The sequence below is a fragment of the Electrophorus electricus genome, chromosome 15 (assembly GCF_013358815.1).
Source record: "Electrophorus electricus isolate fEleEle1 chromosome 15, fEleEle1.pri, whole genome shotgun sequence".
NCBI classification, from domain to species: domain Eukaryota; kingdom Metazoa; phylum Chordata; class Actinopteri; order Gymnotiformes; family Gymnotidae; genus Electrophorus; species Electrophorus electricus.
This window is the reverse complement of record NC_049549.1, coordinates 14,526,774-14,546,593: the sequence shown is the minus strand read 5'-3', so window position 1 is coordinate 14,546,593 and position 19,820 is coordinate 14,526,774. Positions and strand designations below refer to the sequence as shown.

Genomic DNA, 19,820 nt, shown 5'->3' with positions numbered 1-19,820 from the left:
CCTTGGTTAAGATGTATAGTTTGAACCATTTCATCGTATTCAGAGGAACACTGGCTAGCTGTATATCAGTTCGGATGAGGAAGAATGAGACATAACAAGAGAGAAACGGCGACATGAGTCATGTCCAACGCGAATCCTTTTGCGGGAAAGTATCCCAGAGACTGCGCCGCTTCAAAGCGGGAGATGTTTTCACATGGTAAGTGAAGAAATGCCTACCACCGATGCCTTAGGTCTGTGGCCTGTTGAGCACGTTTACTGTTTCAAATGTCTAGTAACCTGCAATGCCATATGTGAACAACCAAGTCGTTGGACAAAAGAAGGAAAATGTACAGGACCAGGGAAAAGTGGTACAGACTTTTTTCTTATAGCTTTAGTGGATGAAGGAGTAGCATGAGTAGACATAGGATGTGTAGTCTTGGTTGTTCTCAATGGAACTCATTCTGCGTGTTTGTCTTAGGTCATTACTCAAAACTGTGGTGATGGGTCAAGTCCTGTCAGCACTGATCTGTGGCACCGCGGTCACATCCCAGTACCTGGCTTCAGACTACCGCCTAGACGTGCCCATGCTACAGAGCTTTCTGAATTATGCTCTGCTGTGTGGCACCTATACTACGGTGCTCATTTTCAGAACAGGTCACCAGCCCAATTTAATGCCCAAAGTTTCATCATTTTCATTAATAAAGAGTAATTACTGTATGGTAAACTTGTAATGATCATTTAGTAAAAACATAATCCTACACAGTTTACAATGTATATTTCAAATACTTTGATAATATATAATGTTTGAAGTGAATATCACTATCTGTATTTCTTATATGTAACATTCAGGATGCCTCTTTTTTAATATAGGTGATGGAAATATTTTGCAGATATTAAAGAAAAAATGGTGGAAATATTTCTTGCTCGGAATCGTGGATGTGGAGGCAAATTATGCAGTGGTGAAAGCCTATCAGTACACCACGTTAACCAGTATACAGGTGAAAGCCTTTTCTCCAGACACGAATGAATCAGATACAAAGCAATGTGAGAAGCTTTTGCTGCTGCAGATGACCAACTTGACTAAATGACTGTGTTCCAGCTGTTGGACTGTTCTGTTATCCCTGTGCTCATGATGCTATCCTGGTTCTTCCTGAAGACGCGATACAGAATAATTCACTACGTGGCCGTGTGTGTGTGTTTGGCCGGCGTCGGAACCATGGTTGGAGCAGATCTCCTCGCAGGCCGCGATCAAGGATCGAGTGAGGACACCATGCTTGTCTTGGACTTATCTTCCAGATAAAAATATATTGACTTCCTTAGATTCCTCTAAGCAAGGAATCGATGTTAAAAGGCAAAACCCAACCAATGAATAACTTTTTGGCATTCTTTAGAAATGCAAAAGGACCTGTAATGAACTGTAATGAAAAAAATACAGTTAATTATTGCAGTATTTCATTACACTATAACTGTATAATAAAAATTCTACATAGAATGACTTTCCTTCACTCTTATGTCAACAGCCAGTAACATCCTGTTGGGAGACGGCCTGGTTATCCTCAGTGCAGCTTTATATGCCATCTCCAATGTGTGTCAGGAGTACACAGTGAAGAACAGGAGTAGAGTGGAATTCCTGGGAATGCTGGGTCTCTTCGGAACACTGGTCAGCGGAATACAGCTGTAAGATTCTCTCATGTGTATATCGGTTTGCATGTCGATTTGCATGTTGTGTGTCTTTCAGCTGCACCTGCTGGAGCTGTCACTTTTTTTTTTATTACAGAGCTGCTTTAGAGCACAAGGCTGTGGCAAAAATCCAGTGGAGATGGGAAGTTGGTAAGGCAACCTACACTGAGTGAGCATGTGTTTGTAATTCACTGTTATCATGGCACTGTCAGCGAGACATCGATGTTGGAATGTCACGCCCATGGTTTGAATGGCGTTTGCGTCCCTCCACAGCCCTACTCCTGTGCACGTTCGCCGTGTGCATGTATGTGCTGTATAGCTGCATGCCCGTTGTCGTGAAGCTGAGCAGCGCCACGGCCGTCAACCTCTCCCTGCTCACGGCCGATCTCTTCAGCCTGTTCTGTGGTCTCTTCCTCTTCCAGTACTCGGTGAGTTGTTGTGGTGACACTGACCATGGTGGACAGTGGCACTCAGGCAGTGTGTCTTCAGGGTGGATGAGGGAACGATCGGATATGTTCATGGAGAGACGGATTTTAATGGTGGCGGGAACAATAAGAACAGTGTGCTTGCATTCTTTTCAGACTACTTTTTTATTTTAAGCCAACCTCCCAACTCCGTGTCAGGACATTGTGTCCTGCTTGCTGCTGATTAAATGTTAATGTATAATCTCTTTTCTGAGTATCTCTTTTTATCTTAAGGACCAGTGTCCCGACTTTGAACTTTCGCATAAAATTACTGAACTTTATCTGTGCTGTGTCTGTACCACAGTGATTGTATGAAAGGGCATGCTGACACTTCTCTGAATGTCTTCTTTCGCAGTTCTCGGGTCTTTACGTTGTGTCATTAGTTGTGATCATGGTGGGCTTTGTCACGTTCAACGCAATCCCTTCGCCACTACCACCTCTGACTACTGAAATGCAGTCGGAAGAAGGGGGGTATGACAACCAGGCTGCTGAACTCGACCACGAGGGCCAAGCAGGTTCAGTGGCTGACATCATTTGTGAGAAAGAAAAGGACGAAACTCAAGGACATTCAAGGAAAGCCATGACTGTAAACGGTCAAGGACGTGTTATAAGCAGTGCTAGGGTGTAGTTTGCAAACACCAAGGCAACATTCATACGACTTTCCGTTTTAACTCACTGTGACACTGATGTTGCCTTTGATGTCTACATCTTTAAAGCAGCGGTAAGTAGTTTTGCGGTTTTTCGTAACTTCTGCCAGCTACCGCTGGCTTCAGCTACCTCCCTTCAATCCCATGCCCTCCATCCAACACTGCATCTAAATCTCTGAACTGCAGACTCCTGCGCGCCGGTCTCACGGACTTTGGACTTATGCTGTGTGACGTTTACTGAAGTGACCGATGTCATGTCAAATTTGCGAGGCCTCCTGGCTGGAAGTATATAAAAATGTAAGGAGACTTCAACATGACTGATAACATTGATGCCACTATATGATATCGGAAGCAAGATGAATGCAGCTGACACTGTTGCTGTTGTTTATGTTCTTGTTGCTTCGATAACCACTTGCACTTAGAGGCAGAGGAGGTTATTTCCCTATACTATCCTTCAGACTAGCCCTCCATTGGTATGTCATGTATCTTAATAGATTACTGAATAAGTTACAAAACTTAAAAGTTACAATTAAACACACCTATCATCCTATATGGAAAATCTTTTAATTAATAAATCTGCGATCAAATCATTCCTTTTTTTATTTATGTCATCACATCCGTGTCTGAGTAATTCCACAAGCAAAGTGTCGGTGCACAGACCCTCCCTTTGCATAACACTCTATGTGTCTCTGGGCACATGAGAATCCTGGACAGACAGGCACATCCGTCCCCTCACTCTACCTATATTTATTTATCAAGACAGATAAGCCAGAAAAGACAGCTTCAAATTTGAGTGTAAGAGCATTTTGTTGGTTAAAACTGTAGTAGGATTAGAATTTCAAGTAAAATTTAAAGCAATTCTTAGCAGACTTGGTTTATATTGAATATATATATATATATATATATATATATATATATATATATATATATATATATATATATATATATAATTTATTTATTTTTTTAATATAGGAGAGTAAATTTTATAATCATGTGCTTTATTTCAAGCACATACAGGGGGTATGACAATAGTAGAAATACAAACAAGCTCATATCAGGAATGGCCTAAATGTTTTAGTTGTGGTATGTGTTTGTATAATGCAATAAATTAATGTACAATCATAGTTAACCTTGTAGCCTTTATTTCACTAAGAAACACTTTGTAGTACTAACCTTTTGTTTTAGCCATTTGACTATCTTTCTTTTTTTTAACTTGCGTTACAGAATAATTTACCGTGTGTTCGTGTGATTAGGGGAAGTCTCCAGGTATAATGGACACCACACTTGCTGAATATAAGGCCGCCCTCTCTCTGAGGATCTGCTGCCATCTGCTGGACATAGTGTTAGTTACATCATTGTGAGAGGAACGAAAGAGAGAAAATTCCACCGCTTCAAAAAGCGAATAGTGAGTGAATGCAGCTAATGCAACAACATGAAATCTTAATACTAATAAAATAAGCTTAAAAAAATATCATTTACTCGTTCCCCTACTTTGGCTCTAATGAGAATGACTGTATGGTTGAAATGAAAAAGAATGAAAAACATGGAAAGACAGGTGTAAGCGTGCTAGTAGTGAAAAGGTTGGAAACTTTTTTCTTTAGCATTTTAGAAGGACAGCGATGGTATCAAAACAAGACATAACACGTAAATATTCAGTGGCAAAAAAATATTATATACTTACCCTCTATTTTGGTGAAAACTTTGGATACTTTTCCATCAGTCTTGAAGGAATTTTTTGTGTGCTTCTGATTTGTATTTGAAATTAATTCAAACATAGGCTATCAACAAATTAAAAGCATAACCCATTAGATTAAAATGACGTTAAGACTATGAAAAACATACATTCAGTCAGGAGTTTCCAAACGTTTGACTGGTAGTGTATATAGCCAATAAACTGTCACTCTGGTACAAGATTTTTGTAAGCACTGGTAATTATCAGTTACTGTAACTGGCCAGATTGTTTTGACACCTGACTAAGGAAACATGGGAGATCTGCCAGTGTAAACACACCAGACGCCTTTCCATACACCGTTTTCTCCACTGTTCTTCCCAGCACTAGATTTTGTGTTGCTGACAGTTCCTCGGTGACCACTCTACCTGGCTGGCATGCTTAATGCAGGCCAATTCACTTTCCTAATGACCACATGCGGAGAGCACTAAAGCTGCTTTGTGAAGACACCTACAGTGCAAAGCACTGCATCAAACAGGACACTTCATAGTGAGGAAACAGCAAGCAAAGACTGCACACGACACAGAGCTCTGCACTCTGGGTAACGGTTAAACCTGATTGTCGCACATTTCCTTTTCATTGCTGTTTTTATTCGGTAATATATTACACAGTCTGTTCATATCTAAGGAGTTTCAGCAGTGTGACGGAGAAACACACACACACACACCATGAAGGAGACACCTTCTGTTTAACACTGAAGTTATTGGAATGATTTGATCATTATACTGCAGTGCACACCACAAAGACAAAAGACGACTACAGGTAACAATGTAACAAGGATTTATTTATTTATTATTTGTTTTCCCACCTCATTTATATACCTTTAACACCATGGACAGTTAGATCTCTGCAGCCCCAGATTTACAGGCTATGTACAACATAAACTTTCTCCATAGGGAAAACACACTTTTTGTATATATAATATCAATGTGGAAAGAGGTCTGAAAGTTTGTCCCATAGTATCCACTAGTGAACATGTGGACCCCTAACGTTAAAACAAGAATCGTTCATCTACATGCAAAACCAGACCCGGCGAACTGGGCAACGTGTACTGAGGTGAAGATGATGTTTACCTTTAACTAAATCAGCTACTTCAGCGCGAGCGAAGTAACGTTCTTCTCACACACAACAAGTGGGAGGGTGCTGCTCGCTGGGGTGGTCAAACGGTCCGTGTGGACCGTTCTGTAAACTTGGGTGACCTCGAGGAGTGTGAGCAGTACCACAGTGACGGATGTTTTTCAGATCAATCCTGACTGGAGGTGGGGGCCGGATCCATCTGCCAGCCCCCCGGACCAGTCGCTGCGTGCTGCTAAAAGGGTGGTCAGGCACCTGGGAACTCCTGTTCCAATACTTCACCAGGAGAGGTTGGGCGCCACTGCTGGCGAGACGTGTGGCATCTCGCTCTCTCTCTCACACACACACACACACACACACACACACACACACACACACACACACACACACACACACACACAACCCTGCCTCTCCTACAGGAAGGTAAATTAAGGTCATGTAGCTTAAACATGACTGGAGCTTTGGAAAATGCTCTGCTACCCCATTCCTTATTCCCACTGAAAGTACTAATCTTCACAAGCCCAAATCAAATACACTCGAACCAGTCATTAGTCAAACAGGAGAAGAAACTTTGAAAGTTGGCAGAACTCTGGAATACATGCACTACACACACAGCCTACGTGCAGAGCATGACCACACACTACCAGATTTGCTCCTGTCAGGATAATAAATTCACATTTATTAGCAAGGACAAAATGAAGGCATTGAATGTGTGTGGCTTCGGGAAAAAGTACATTCACAATGGAATTCAGAATCTCTGGACGGGCTGTGCTAGCTCAATTTGTGCAGCTTAGTAGAATTAAGGTTATGCAGCTGTTTATTTGGCTAATGGCTGTTGTGGCGGATGAGTGCAGTTACAGAAAGAGGACAGCAGAGGGCGTCTGTGCAGCATTGGACAGGGCACTGCTAAAGGCACCAGCGAGGTTTTCACTCCAAAGTCTCTTGGTCCAAAACATCACAATCACAGCGCAATAAAGGAGCATGTTCAGTGCCAGACACAGACTCCCCAGTACAATTAAAAACACAGTGGCAGAAAACATCCAAATGCTCTGTTAAAGTTCTCTAAAAATCCATTACAGAATTATTCTTTTGATATGGGCGCATCTCAAGTAATTTATCATGTCATAAAACACAGCTAAAGGCATGACAGCAACTCATTACACCAACAATCCAACAGTTAAACCACCACCAGGTCCTATGCTGGCACTCCTGATTTAAATAAAGCATCAAATGAATCTTGGGAAAATAACATCTACACCCTCCAAAACAGGGTTCATATGAAGTATATAAAGTATTCATATGAAGTAGAGAGTGAGGTACAGGTTCCCTTGTAAGCTCCATCGACACCATCAGTCACATGCACGTGCGTGTGCGCACACACACACACCAGCACGAAAGAACACCGAACATCACACTCTGATTTTTATCCACACACAAAAATGCAAAATCTTTTTTGTCTTATATCATTACATAGATATAGATTGTTATAAATTTATATAGATTTTTTTTTCTTCTTGGGAGTCTTTTGATATATTTGTTTTTATTTTGGAATGTGCCGAGTCATCTCCCGTAATGCTGCATGTGACTGGTTTGTGGGGGGGTTAGTAGTTCAGAATCCATTCCCTGCTCCGCACTCCTTAGGGTCGAGGGGCAGGAGTCATCAGGCTATCACCTCAGGCCAGCTTCAGTGTGCTGACAGGGAAGGCAGGCAAGCCCACCATGGTGACCGGGTTGAGGACAGTCTGGCCCACCAGCTGTGAGTGATGGGTGACCACCTGGGATGTCTGCTTGGCCACCAGGGCGGTGGCCTGTGCACTGGGTGTGGAAGCCCCGTTCACATGCCCGTGGGAGAGCGCGCGGGCCATGGCGGCAGGCTGGGAATAGAGGGTGGGTAAGGGCTGGTGAGCCACCGGGCGCACCGCGATGTGCCCCACGGGCTGAGGTCCGTGGGGCAGCAGGGCCGGGCTGGACGGCGACGGGGCGACGTGCTTGGCTCCCGCCAGGCCCGCGTGGTTGACGGCCTGGATGACGGAGGCGTGTGCGATGACGCCGGCCGCGGCCACCACGTGGGTGTGCGCCTGGGGCTGCTGGGGCAGCGTGGCGGGTGCCTGGGCTGGGGTCGGGGACAGGGAGGCCGCAGACGGCTGGGCCGGGGCAGAGCCCGCGGGCGCAGGAGGAAGCGGAGGCTGCGAGGGGTCGGGCACGCGTGGGGTCAGCTGGGGCGTCCACGTCTCGGGCGGCAGGGCGTGAGGCGCTTTGGGCCGAGAGCCAGGCGTGCTCAGACCTTCTTGGTCTGCGTCCTCGTCCATGTTATCTTCACCTTCTGTGAAACCAAGAACCAAGCAAACACCATCAGCGACCGTGCCTGAGGAGCAGGGGTGGCGGACCTCCCGCTGCCAGGCGGAGGTGCTCTACCTGAGGCCGTGGAGGTGGACGCCTGGTCGTCTTCAGGCTGCGCGTTCTGGCACATCACTCGGTCCATCTCCAGCACGTCCATCCACTGGCTGAGTTCGTTCTTCAGCTCGGACAGCCTCTGCTGCATGGAGATCTTCTCGCGTGCCAAGCGCTCCATCTCGTGCTCGTATTCCTTCTCCTTCCTCTTCAGAGTCTGCAAACAGAAGCGACGAGGAGTGAGCACTCCCGTCCAACACGCCCTTGCACGCCCTCAGTTGGACTGCACAGCGTCAAACTAATCCTACATTAAAAGCATTTTCAGGCAAGCGTCCCCGCTGAATGTAATTCGGCTCTAGTACTGAGTGTATCTCCATTAAGAGCTCATTTCGCAACCGTACGGGACAATTTGATAAAGGATTTTGCAGGTTCCAGAACAGAACGGACACGAGCCGGCTGGCGCTCTCTGACGTGGAAGCAATGGAGAGTGCCGACGTCACGGCTGGCGGGAGGACAGAACTCCCTGTTCTACGGCAAAAACAGCAGGGGAACACAAAAAAAAAAAAAAGGATGAAAGGAAGGGTGTCTTGCCCCGGTGCCTAGCAACCCCTCCTGACCCCTGCACTTCTTACTGCCTCCAAGCCTGTCCAAAAATCTGCATTAGAAAAATCTCTGTGCCACCTCCATCAGGGCCCGGGGACCTTATGAGTAAATATAACCGAGTTCAGGCCCAAGACCCGTGGCTACCATATTCTGGGAGCCAGTTCTGGTGCGGCTGGGTTGAGACACTTTGACTTTGGCTCTTTGGGTATTTCTCAGATTCATGAAGTGATGATAAAAATATGCTTCCTTGTGAAAGCCCCGGTGTGTTTGTGATTTTCACAAAGCCCCTCCCATTCCCGCTTCCAACTGTATAAACTCCCAACAGACCCCGCCCACAGCTGGGAACGGAGGGACGGCTGTGGGGGCTCCGTGCGAGTAAACGGGCTCAGCCGGTGCGGAGGGTGGAGCTCGTGGGAAGCCGGCTTAACCAATTACAGATGGACATCTGGGCTGAAAGCACTGAATCAGAGCCTCCCCGGCATGCTAGGGCCATGGCTCCACCCCCTCTCCCACAGACGCACTCTGCCTACACAAACACGAGTCACAGTCACGCACAGAGAGAGCGAGAGGGAGGGAGTTATTAGACAACAGAACTGAGCCTTGGTGACCTAGTTTCCCCTGCTCTGTCAGCCGATGAAGGAGAACCACACAGCCAATCGGGAAACGTAGCTAAGGCCTTTAAGAGCTTTGAAGTGGATGGATAAAGATTTCAGAGTCCGTACATAGTGACGACTCTGGACCTGTGAGCTACACACAAGAGATAACAGAGTGTAATATGCAGTCACATGGAAGCTGGAAGCCAAAGACACAAACATGGCATGTCAACAGACGTGACTGCTTAAAGAAACATGTTGTGAAGAGAAAGGAAACTTGAAATGGATGAGATTTTAGGGCTGCCGTACTTGTTTGGACAGGCTCTTTGTATGACTGAGCAGTCTAGGGTCCATACGTGTCCCTTCTAAAGCCACACCTGTCTAAAGCAGGTTTTTACTCTGGATCAGGAATCCGGTCTGTGCCCAAAACCGGAGAGGATTAGAGCCACACAAGCCCTGCCTCACACTTATTCAAGAATATTTCCCATGACATCCCAGGAAACACTCCTAAATTTTATGCCTCGACGATCACAAGGCCTTCGCCCAAACATCTTGTATCGCTGGGCTTTTGCGAGCTACTCCTGGAACACAGTGACCCTCCAGCGTGATGTGGGGCTTGAGTTAAGCCGAGCCCGTACCCCATCACAGCCAGGCTGATTACGGCACTCATCCCGTCTGTCGCCACGTGTTCCTGGGGAGCGTAGCTGTGGAATGGCAGCCAGTCCCATCAGGAGAACTGTCTGGACCACGCAACAGATAACACATTCACCTCCACCCCCAGGCTATAAGGGGGGGGGGGCTTGGTTTTCAGCAAATGAGATGGAGGGTCCCTGCTGTTGTCGAGGCAACGGCGAGTCGGTTTCCCTGGGAACCGGATTCCCAGGCAGGCAGGCGGAGATGAGCAGAGTGGCTGAGTGTCGCGTAGGCAGGCCTGAGAGATTCAGAGCCACACCATAGCTCTGGTTCTGCCCCGCAGGCCCTTCCACTGTACCCCAGGGCCTCGAGGCACCGACAGCACAAGCATATGGCAGAGCAGCACCGCGCGCGATTACCTGCTCCTGTTTCCACAGACCTACCCTGCACACCAGTCCCAAGAGCAGAATAGACCTTAAAAATGTTCTAGGATAAATGTAGTTGATTTAAAAATTTTATTTTTTTAAATCATTCCTTCGATATGTACAACATGGATTGTGGAACGAACTAAACACCCAGAGGAATAAATTAACATCCACTAACCACGCAAGAGCCTTCAGTGAGCTGAAAAGAGCGCGCTTGTGTTTTCATTAACACTTTTCACAAGGCCGATCACCGCACTCGATGCTTACTCGCACGCGAGCAGCTTCACGACAACAGAGTCTGCTGCTACCGTTCTGCCAGATCTCAGTAGCTGCAGGAATCTTGAAACCCAGTGGCCCAGCACAGCCCTCCAGGGGCCTGGCGCGGACATGGGTGCGCGGGCCTGTCACATGCCATGCCGGCCCTGGCGGAAGACACTCCGATGGGCTGGAAATAAAAGCTGCAAAGAGCTCCGATGGAAACGGAGTTAACGGCGAATCCTGCTTACATAAAGGAGCTTTCAGACAAACAGAGAGGCATGCCGGTAAAGGAGAAGCCTCGTCACTGCTCAGGGCCAGAACAGGAACGCGATAATTAGGATACGGGAATTAGGAGTGCCGTTTCCTGCTCACTCCTGTTCGCGTCCCTCCATTTCCACTTAGAGCCCCACCCGTGCACGGGTGTGGGTGGAAGCGGAGCAGGCCAGGCCGACGTGGAGCAGGCCAGAAGGTAAACACGTTTCGGACGCCGTCACATGCAACGCGAGTGAAAAGCACATGGCAGAGCCGAGGGCAGCAGGCAGGGTTTGACATGACTCAGTGACTCAACTCTGCAGCACAGAGAGAGAGAGACAGAGAGAGAGAGAGAGAGAGAGAGAGAGAGGGTGAGTCAGTAGACAGTGTAAGAGAAAGGTCGACAGAGCAGAAGCAGCAGGAATGCATGTGCGCGTGCAAACATTGAAGCCATATTCCTCTTCTGGGTGATTTCACTCGTGCTATTCTCTAAACATGTTTATTCCCTGCAGGTTTGTGTGAAGAAAAAACAAACAAACAAACAAACAAACAACCCCACCACGCATACTTCTCAGTTAAACAAGAACAAAATTGCTTCATGAATAAAGGACAGGCAGTGTAAAAGCTTGACTACCAAAGTAAACAGTGGTGAACAGCTGGCAAAAAGTAAACAAAGCCAGCAAAGTGAGTCTGGCTGACTTGTCTCGATGTTTTTCTTTGCAGGTCAGTTACCAGACAGGTTTCAGCAGGCATTCTGCACCAACACCTTGAGCCCGACAGCATGATTAGGCCAGATTACATCTATTAACATTCGATGTGAATTACAGACGGTGCGATGCTCAGCCAATCGGCACGCATGCTGCTGTTATGAGCCACTAAAAGCATGAGCTAGGGCAGCAATTACTGTCTGGGGTGAGCTGAAAATGGCAGTGTTGGGAACAGAAAAGTTGACCCAGACACCCCCCCGCCCCCAACACACACACACACACACACACACACACACACACACACACACACACACACAGCTCCCTCCAAGCCTTTTGAGAGTGCACAGCTGTTGGAGCAACTCAGCTGGATGGCCTTTTGTTGGTGAAGAAGACCTCCAGGGTCAGATCCTGGCACGACTAAACACGCGAGCAGCGGGCACACACTGTGCAGGACGGGAGGACGATGCTAAACGCTACCAAAAGCCCAGCGAGGGCGAGCTGGGGATCAAACACCTTCGCTCAGAAGCTCGGAATTACTGCCGATTTTGCTTAATGGACTTAAACTGGGACGCTACCATGGGAGAGCTGACTTGGTTTTGGTCGATCTGCATTCCTGAGTGGTTAGCTTCATTGTTTGGTGCCGTGAAGCCCTAGAGACAAGCGCAGAGCAGGGTCAGCAGACAAAATGCATTGTTGTAAGAGTACAAACACTGTTGTAAGAGCACATGTTTAACCATGACCAGGGAGAGAAAAAAAAAAAAAAAAAAAAAGATAAGTGTTGTGCAATGCAAACAGAAGAAGGATGAAATGTTCGGCAGTCAGCATAAATAACAGAACATTAACAGAACACTCAGTGACTCACACTCGCAACTGGTCAGTGTTCTCACACCACATAATGGAAATCTGGGAGTTTTAGAGCCTGTATTTTTGCAAAATAGCCCTGACTTTCATACCCTTGTGTTGCTACCAATGTTACGTATACATATGAAATCACAAACAAAAGCCCTCTCTGTGGCTTCCATAACTGGAAGTTCTTCGGTGGGTGGAGGAGTGCGCTGGGACAGCACAATCCGACCACCCGAGCAATGATGACGTACCCACTCCAGAAAAAGAAACCCAGACACAAATATGCACATCTGCCAGCATAGCTAATCCCACACATCCCGGGAACGGTTCATCTCAGCTTTTGTGTTTTCTGTTTATGCAGGTTGAGCTGTGGCTTGGTGAGTGAGAAAAGCTAGGGGTCGCCGCGGGAACGCACCGGCTTCCAACCGAACCACTTGGGACAAACCCTGGATCCAGCTACCCAGCACTACTGAAGCGCCTGTTTGCTGCGCTAAATGCAGGCAATCGTCGACCAGCTCTGCAGGGCGATGAGCAAAAAGTCCCACGGGGCGAAACTTGGTACGTGCCTTCGCGTGCTGCGAGATGTAAACCACAAGTGCGTCGTAATGGTTCGCAGGATGTGACCCCTCTGAGAAGCAGCAGTGCAGGAGTGCACCCGCTTGCAAAACGCTTGAGGAGAAACACAGGTCCGGCGGGGCGGAGGGAGGCAGTGTGCAGTGTCAGGGCAGTTGGGGTGGCGTCACATGACTTGAGATAACCACGTGCTCCACGTTCATGTGTAGGGGGAGACCAGGCAGGAACAGGGCAGGCAAAAATGGGGGAAGAGAAAGCGAATGAGATGAAGGGAGGTCTGTGTGTGTGAGTGAGAGAGAGAGAGAGAGAGAGAGAGAGAGAGAGATGGTGGAGCAAAAGAAAAGCAGAGGCTCTGCTCTGGAGTACTCAGCCTGAAGTACCATTTTAGAAGGATTCAGGGCAAAGCTCTTTTTTTATTGCTTATTAATTGCTGGAAATCAAAGATCAGCATTTGGAAAACTGCTGTGCAAGGGTGAAGAAAAAGAGAAAAGCCATGCGTGCAATCAGCGGTTACAACAAACAAGGGAAAACCAGGCCCTCAGTTGCCTTGACCTGACTCCGAAAGAAAAGAAGCGAAACAAGGAAGTGCGATTTTCCCAGAAGCCCTGAGGCCCAGGTCACATGCCACTGAGAGAAACGCACTGGTGGCAGCAGCTGGGACACGTCTGATCTCCAGGAGCGGGGCCGGAAAACTCCAGTAGCGGAATGAGGGGCTCATGCTACACGTGACCTCACAGAATTTCAGTCCGTGGATCACAAACGTGAATTAAATAAACCGTTTCCAGGCCAGCAACGCCCTCGTCCCACTCCGCTGGGGACAGCTGGCTGCGCAGCTGCAGGAGTAGGAGAGAGGGGTTGAGAAATGAAGGAGGAGGTGTACAGGCAGGCGGGGCCTCAGGGGCCAGAATCCACCCATGCCCCACCCTAGTACCTCACCAGCTCGCTAGGCTGCTACACCTGCTACAATGAGGTCATCGTCATCATCGACTGTCACAACAGCAGCAGCAGAGCCGTGCACGTTAAGAGGGCTCCCTCCTCACATGCGCACACAGCGCCCGCCCTGCTACTGGGAATGAAGGCTGTGACAACAAACCCAAGGAAATGGATCTCCCTCACCGTCCTCTACAGAGCAGTAAACAGTGGGTCAGGTGCAGGCAGTCCGGAGAAAATAAAGCTCAAATTCTCTTCTGTGGGACGGAGGGACCAATCAGATTAACTTCCCAAACGGACACAACCCACTGTAGACTCACTGACAAGTGTCTTGACTGAACTGGGAAATGTCTTTGTTCTGATCAGACCGCAAAGCCTTCGGCGTGACTTTCACGGCTCTCTCTCCGATCGGCCCGACAGGCCGCCGGTTCTTTCCTCAGCCGTGTGCTGCGCGGCACGTCAAACACACCCCGTGCCTCTCGCCACGCATCACCACCCATGAAAACTGCGATCAGTCCACACGGGTGCCAAAGGTCAGACCAACAACCTGCCTCACTGCTGCACCGCCATGGGTTTGTGCTACGTAGCATTACACAAACGCAAAGGCCTGCAGTCAGGACAGTAAAAGACCAAGTGACCGCAAAAACACAAGGCAAGCCTCTACCTGAATGTATCTTAGGGCACTTCTCAACACACTCAGATTGGAGGTCTTCTTTTCATCTACGTTGGGGATGTTCTTCTTAAGGGTCTCGAAGCACTCCTTCAAGTGTGCGCGTCTGAAAGGCAGACAGTTTTTGCTTACAAAACCCGCAAGGCAACGCGTCTATGGGCATCATAGTCTCCGAGCTCAGTTTACAACTACTCAGTTCAAACTGGTGCAACATTTTTTTTTTTGGTGTTTTCTTTCCTTCAGGTGTATATGAGAGGCCATCGTAATAAAAAATGAAATGAATCCTCTGTTAAAAAAAAAAAAAAAAGCTTAAACATGAATCTCTAACCACGTTATGAAAACGTTTCCCAAAGACCGAGATTAACTCACCTGTTTTTTTCAAGCTTGTTATGCACTTCCCGTGTGCCCGCCCTGAAAACACGGACCGCACAGAAATATTACTGCCAACTAAATAAGTGGTCCAATAGACTATGACTAAATAAGAGGTCTACTAGACTATGACACTCCTGATCTGAAATGACGCAAGTAAACACTAAATTTTGGCTTATAATCATGAGATTGTTCTCATGACTATTTTAATCATTATAATCAATTTCACGCAGGTTCATTGGATTGCTGAGCTTGATCCAACTGGATGGCATTGTCATGACATGACACGACATGGTATGACATGACATGACATCCTCCCTTCCCCCAACTCACCCTCCAGGTCGTTTCTTGCTGTCCAGGCAGCGGTGGTCATCGAGGGGGTTGGTTTTGGTTCCAGGACTGGGCTGGGCTGGCGGCGGACCTGCCTGGGGAAGCAGGGCATGCTGGGAGGCTGTGACCACGGAGCCGGGGTACGACTGCAGCGGCTGGGCACCACTCAATTGGGACAGTGATGTGGGCGACATCTTCGCCTGATTGGACAGGAGCGCGCCCTGCAGCAGAGCATGATGGGCCGGGGATGAGTGGGCGTCCTTTCGGGGAGGGGTGAGGCAGGCGTCAGGCTGCGAGCTGAGCGCCTCTGCGGGGGCCGTGGGCATGGGGGAGGGGTTTGAAGACACAACGGGGACGGGAATGACCGCGATGGGAATTGAGTGGGCAGGGAGAGGGGGAGGTGGGGCAGGCGCCGAGGTGTGCCGATGTGCCGGAGCCGACCCCTCCGCTGGGGCCACGTGACTGGCACGTGCTCGGTGAACGTAGGAGGCCACCTCTGCTCTCCGCTTCCCGGCCTCCTGCTCGAGGCGGAGCCTCTCCTGAAGCTCATTCTCTTCTGTGGGACGGAGGCACCAATCAGATTAACTTCCCAAACGGACACAACCCACTACAGACTTACTGACAAGTGTCTTGACTGAACTGGGAAATATGTCTTTGTTCTGATCAGACCGCAAACATCCACACATGATCCTGGAAGAGGAGTGGGAGGGGCTACAGCTGCAGGAAGGAACTTTAATTTGACCTCTGACGTTTCCTATGAAGTCATAGGTGGCATATATGCGGCAATTGGGAGATGGAAATTTCCTGACCGAGTTTTACTAAAAGAGCTATCTGCATGCACCCCCAAAGGAAATCAACTAATGAACAGAAAGAAAAACAGCATCTCAGTAAGCTGAGTTACTTCAGCTAAAGCACATGGTGTACAGGCCACAGGGTAAGGTTACTCCAGCTTAGAAAGGAAACACGATGCTAGTTCTACTACTCCCCCATCCTGCTCCTCCACGACTATTCCGACATCATCTTGCAGCACAAAAACACACGCCTTCAGAGGTCCGCCTAGCAAACCTTTACCAAGCCCTGCGAGAGAATAAATAATGCAGCTTCACACTTCACACCACTTGAGACCAAACAGAAGAAGAGTTACTACTGGAAGAGGATGCACATAAGATTGCTACCCTGGATCATCAACAAGGAATGAGAGACAGACAGGGGGGGAAAAACCCAATTACCACCAGCCTGAAACCGAACCACTTAAAGGAACCGATCACCAAAACCTCTCATTTGTACTTCTATTCAAAGGCAGTCAACTGAAGAAATTAAGTGGTCTTTTTTAAACGCATTTTCTATCCCCCCTGCCTTAAACAGAAACGTCAGACCGTTCTCTTTTAGCCTAACAACAGCAGAAGGCCATGGCACAGCCATTACATTCCTGATGAAATTGCCGCCTAGGCAGAGATGCATTAAAGTATTAGCTACCCGTTACTGGGGCTGAAGGGAGAACAATCGTGGGCTTGTTTTTTTCCCCCCCGAAAAGTCCTTTTTTGCTACAAGTCACGTCGTAATGTCAGAAGGTGGCAATAGGCTGGCTACAGCCCTGCTAAGCCTCGTACTTCAGGACAGACACATGCCCACGGCGTCCAGAGTACAGCCATAAGGGCTTCTGCAGCTACAGGGTAAAAAGGGAAATGGAAAAAATTTAATCTGTCGTCAGACTGCTCAACCCCTGTGCAACAGGCAAAAGAAATCTAGTTTAAAAGGGATTGCAAGAGTATGACATGCCATCGTCTCCTCCACCGCGCGCAAAACAGCGGGAGGCAGCCCGTCTGGCCTTCCACGTACCACCGTCCGACGGTGCGTATGCGATGGCAATGAAAAACTGAGCCGCTTCCACCAAGCAGTCGGAGCGCTTTACAAACAAAAAACAACCCCCCCCCCCCCAAAAAAAATCAATTGTTGCACGCGACGAGAGGGCAATAATTCACTGATTTCACTGGGTCATCATTACACTTCAAGGAAGATGCTACTGTATTATTGTGACCCCGCTAAGGAAGGTCTGCCAGAAAGGCACGCTCACATTTCGCTGCGAGACTGCCAACCAAATGTCCTTGCTAGTTTAAATGCACGCGTTGCACGGGGGGGGGGCATTCGTGATGCCAACCCGGCAGCGCACGAGCACAGCGACCTACTATGAGTCAGTCGTAGCCCAGCCGCCCAGCCCAAAGCATGCAGCACGACGCTGGTCTCCGGGTAGAGGTGGAGGGTTGTCCAGTTACTATGGCAACGTACTTTCAAGAAGCACAAGGCACAAAAGGAACAATCTTGCACATCAGCACGGGTGGAATCATGACCTCTCAAACACTCTCCACGATCTTCCCCGACGCGCTCATACGCCTCAAACCACACGCACGGGCCGGATCGGAACAAAGGCTCGGCAAAAAGCGATCCCCTCTCAACCGCTGTTAACAGAATGCATCCGCGTTACCGTTGCTGGTAGACTGTAACCTCTGAGAGGGAGGGCATGTCTGGCAGCATTTAAAAAAGAGGAAACTACAGTAGCAGCGCTGCGACGGACACCACTGAAGAAAGGAAATGTCTCAAATAAGCAGCTTTACGCGCGATGTCAATCACCATTATAGTTAAGGAGATCGCCACCGCTCATAATAGTTTACTTAATATAGTGAAGGGTAACTGCGCGCCGGTAAGGAGCACAGCGATCCATTTACGGTACAATAAAGTGACGACTTTATGATTTTGCAGTGTAATTGAAAAATCAGCATGATGTGAGACAGATGAGACTCCAACGAACGATCCTAAACACAAAACCACAGACATAGGTTACCTTGTTTTGGACAAGAAGTTCCTCACAATCGTTCAATATAAACACTTTGGTACCCTAATAAGAAATACCATGCATGTGACCTCTGAAACGACACTGGAGAGATCTAGCAAGGGCAGCCGATTTTGAATAAAGCAGTTTGGTTGATCACTGAAAAAAGTTAATGATCTTTTCACATGTACAATTCGCAGGAAATGAGTATCGCTGCTGTAATATGTAGGCATTACGTAACTAAGATTTTCAGAAGCATGTGTAATGACGTGGAGGGTTTCTTGGCCCTAGCTTCTCTCCGCGCATGCAGGGTCTGGCGTGCACATGGCAAAACGGGGAGGGGCTTCTCGCCACGCGCTTTTTACTACAGGGCGTGCTTACTGGACACGTCACCAGCAGGGACACCGAGTCAGTGCGGACCAACACGTAAGACGAGGAGGCGAAAACCGGGATTTTACGCTTAGGACGAAGTTTAACGCGAAGGAACGTGGATGCACTGCGAGTGTCACAAACACGACACGGGGTATAAGATTGCTCTTCCCCCGGAAAAGAAAAGGCAGCGCCAGTTCTCGGGCACGCAACACGACACCTCCGCAATGTAAAGGCAATTCTGTAGAGGCGCAACTGGCTCTGGCGCATGTACCAAGTCGTCGCCACCGCCCTTACGAGCATGCACGTTCGTTAAAACCGAAACCTTGCGTTACGCTACACGATCAAAAACACCCCAAACTCAGCTCATATGCAGTACCGTGCAGCGTCGTGCATATCTGTCAAAATTCCAGAAGATAAGCGTATAATAAAGTTGAAAACGAGTCGCAAACAATATACTCTGACTACAGAGAATATAACCAATAAGACACTGAAGTACAGAATGCATTGTGGAACGTCTCGGATTAATAGTCCATTTAATTTCTGTTAAAAACAATTTGTAAATAGCATATACGTTAATAAATGACAGTAGGCTATCATCGTGGTTTCTTCACAACCAGTTTTGTTGATGCCAAGAAGCGGAATAACGACTTGTCAGCGACTAACTTCACGGGTTAAATCCGCTGTATTATCAAGAGTAGTTTTCAATCGAAACAGTTGCTTTGCATACACACACAAAGTCATATAATCGTACTGTCTTACCACGTGTTTTCTGTTGTTGTAGGGCTTGTAATTCCAAAAACTTGGCTGCCTCTAAAAGCGTTTCGATACTCATCTCTGCTTCAAATCTTACTGTTTTACCTACGTTCCACACACACAGCTAAATCGTTTTTGCCTTGCGTCTATTAAAACAATATCGCCGGTGGAAGAATATAAAAAGATGTAACTAGATTCCCCCTTGCAGGAACTCTTCCACGCACGTAGATCAGACCCAACAAGATGGCGGTGCGCGAGCTTCATGCAGCCTATTGCTTCGGTCTGCAGGTCTGGGAAGCGCGCGGCGCGCCACGAGCCGCCCGCCTGCAGCTCCGCCCGGACCGACGGGCTTAAAACACGGACACTCACAAAATCCCGCCGCCTGAAGCATCAGAACACTTCGACTCAACGACAAACCGACCAACCTCGCCCTCAAAAAATATCGCGACACAGTCGAGTGAAACAAACGCGGTCACTGAAACAAGCAAAAAAAATTAAGTAGCGGCTCTGCTTCTAGTTGGTTTAACTATTCACGGTTATCCGTCCACTCCGGGTTTTACGCGAGATACTCCCGGACTCGAGGACGTCCTTCATGCATAAAACATTAGTGTCGCGCGGCCAATGGGACCGGAGAACGGGAGCGCGTGGCAGCCGCTCACGTGGGTGTCATTCGCCGCGTGTTGTGCGCGCGGATGCAGCCCGTGCCGTGACTCGG

General features: G+C 48.1%; 2 protein-coding genes across 6 annotated transcripts; one reads left to right on the top strand and one right to left on the bottom strand.

Moving 5' to 3' along the window:
* Positions 1 to 55: 55 nt before the first annotated feature.
* Positions 56 to 4,126, top strand: slc35f2l (info solute carrier family 35 member F2, like). 4 transcript variants are annotated; one of them, XR_004776905.1, is made up of 10 exons: positions 56 to 196; positions 458 to 633; positions 850 to 977; positions 1,079 to 1,238; positions 1,500 to 1,656; positions 1,757 to 1,809; positions 1,933 to 2,087; positions 2,479 to 2,844; positions 2,957 to 3,067; positions 3,995 to 4,126. XR_004776905.1 is itself a non-coding variant. In XM_035534300.1 (8 exons), exons 1-8 carry the CDS (start codon positions 114 to 116, stop codon positions 2,749 to 2,751), a joined length of 1,185 nt encoding a protein of 394 aa, XP_035390193.1. In that variant the 5' UTR covers positions 56 to 113; the 3' UTR covers positions 2,752 to 3,630. The 4 variants fall into 4 exon arrangements, 1 of the variants encoding a protein (XP_035390193.1); XR_004776906.1 differs by lacking the exon at positions 3,995 to 4,126 and having other exon boundaries at positions 1,136 to 1,238; positions 2,957 to 3,630; XR_004776904.1 differs by lacking the exon at positions 3,995 to 4,126 and having other exon boundaries at positions 2,957 to 3,630.
* A 1,136-nt stretch (positions 4,127 to 5,262) lies between these two features.
* On the bottom strand, positions 5,263 to 19,719 carry mnta (MAX network transcriptional repressor a). Of its 2 annotated transcripts, XM_026997779.2 has the most exons (6): positions 19,112 to 19,719; positions 15,157 to 15,709; positions 14,824 to 14,865; positions 14,449 to 14,560; positions 7,989 to 8,181; positions 5,263 to 7,896 (listed from the first exon to the last, which is right to left on the bottom strand). In XM_026997779.2, exons 1-6 carry the CDS (start codon positions 19,182 to 19,184, stop codon positions 7,247 to 7,249), a joined length of 1,623 nt encoding a protein of 540 aa, XP_026853580.2. In that variant the 5' UTR covers positions 19,185 to 19,719; the 3' UTR covers positions 5,263 to 7,246. The 2 variants fall into 2 exon arrangements, with proteins under 2 accessions (XP_026853580.2, XP_035390079.1); XM_035534186.1 differs by lacking the exon at positions 14,824 to 14,865.
* Between the last annotated feature and the right edge of the window lie 101 nt (positions 19,720 to 19,820).

Bases quoted from the DNA above. Each gene is read 5' to 3' on its own strand.
- slc35f2l (XM_035534300.1), top strand. From the start codon at position 114: ATGAGTCATGTCCAACGCGAATCCTTTTGCGGGAAAGTATCCCAGAGA. The intron at 978-1,078 runs GTGAAAGCCTTT...ACTGTGTTCCAG, and splicing joins CCACGTTAACCAGTATACAG to CTGTTGGACTGTTCTGTTAT. The intron at 1,239-1,499 runs GTGAGGACACCA...TTATGTCAACAG, and splicing joins AGGCCGCGATCAAGGATCGA to CCAGTAACATCCTGTTGGGA.
- mnta (XM_026997779.2), bottom strand. From the start codon at position 19,184: ATGAGTATCGAAACGCTTTTAGAGGCAGCCAAGTTTTTGGAATTACAA. The intron at 14,561-14,823 runs GTGAGTTAATCT...TCTGCCTTTCAG, and splicing joins AACAAGCTTGAAAAAAACAG to ACGCGCACACTTGAAGGAGT. The intron at 7,897-7,988 runs GTAGAGCACCTC...TTGGTTTCACAG, and splicing joins GTCCACCTCCACGGCCTCAG to AAGGTGAAGATAACATGGAC.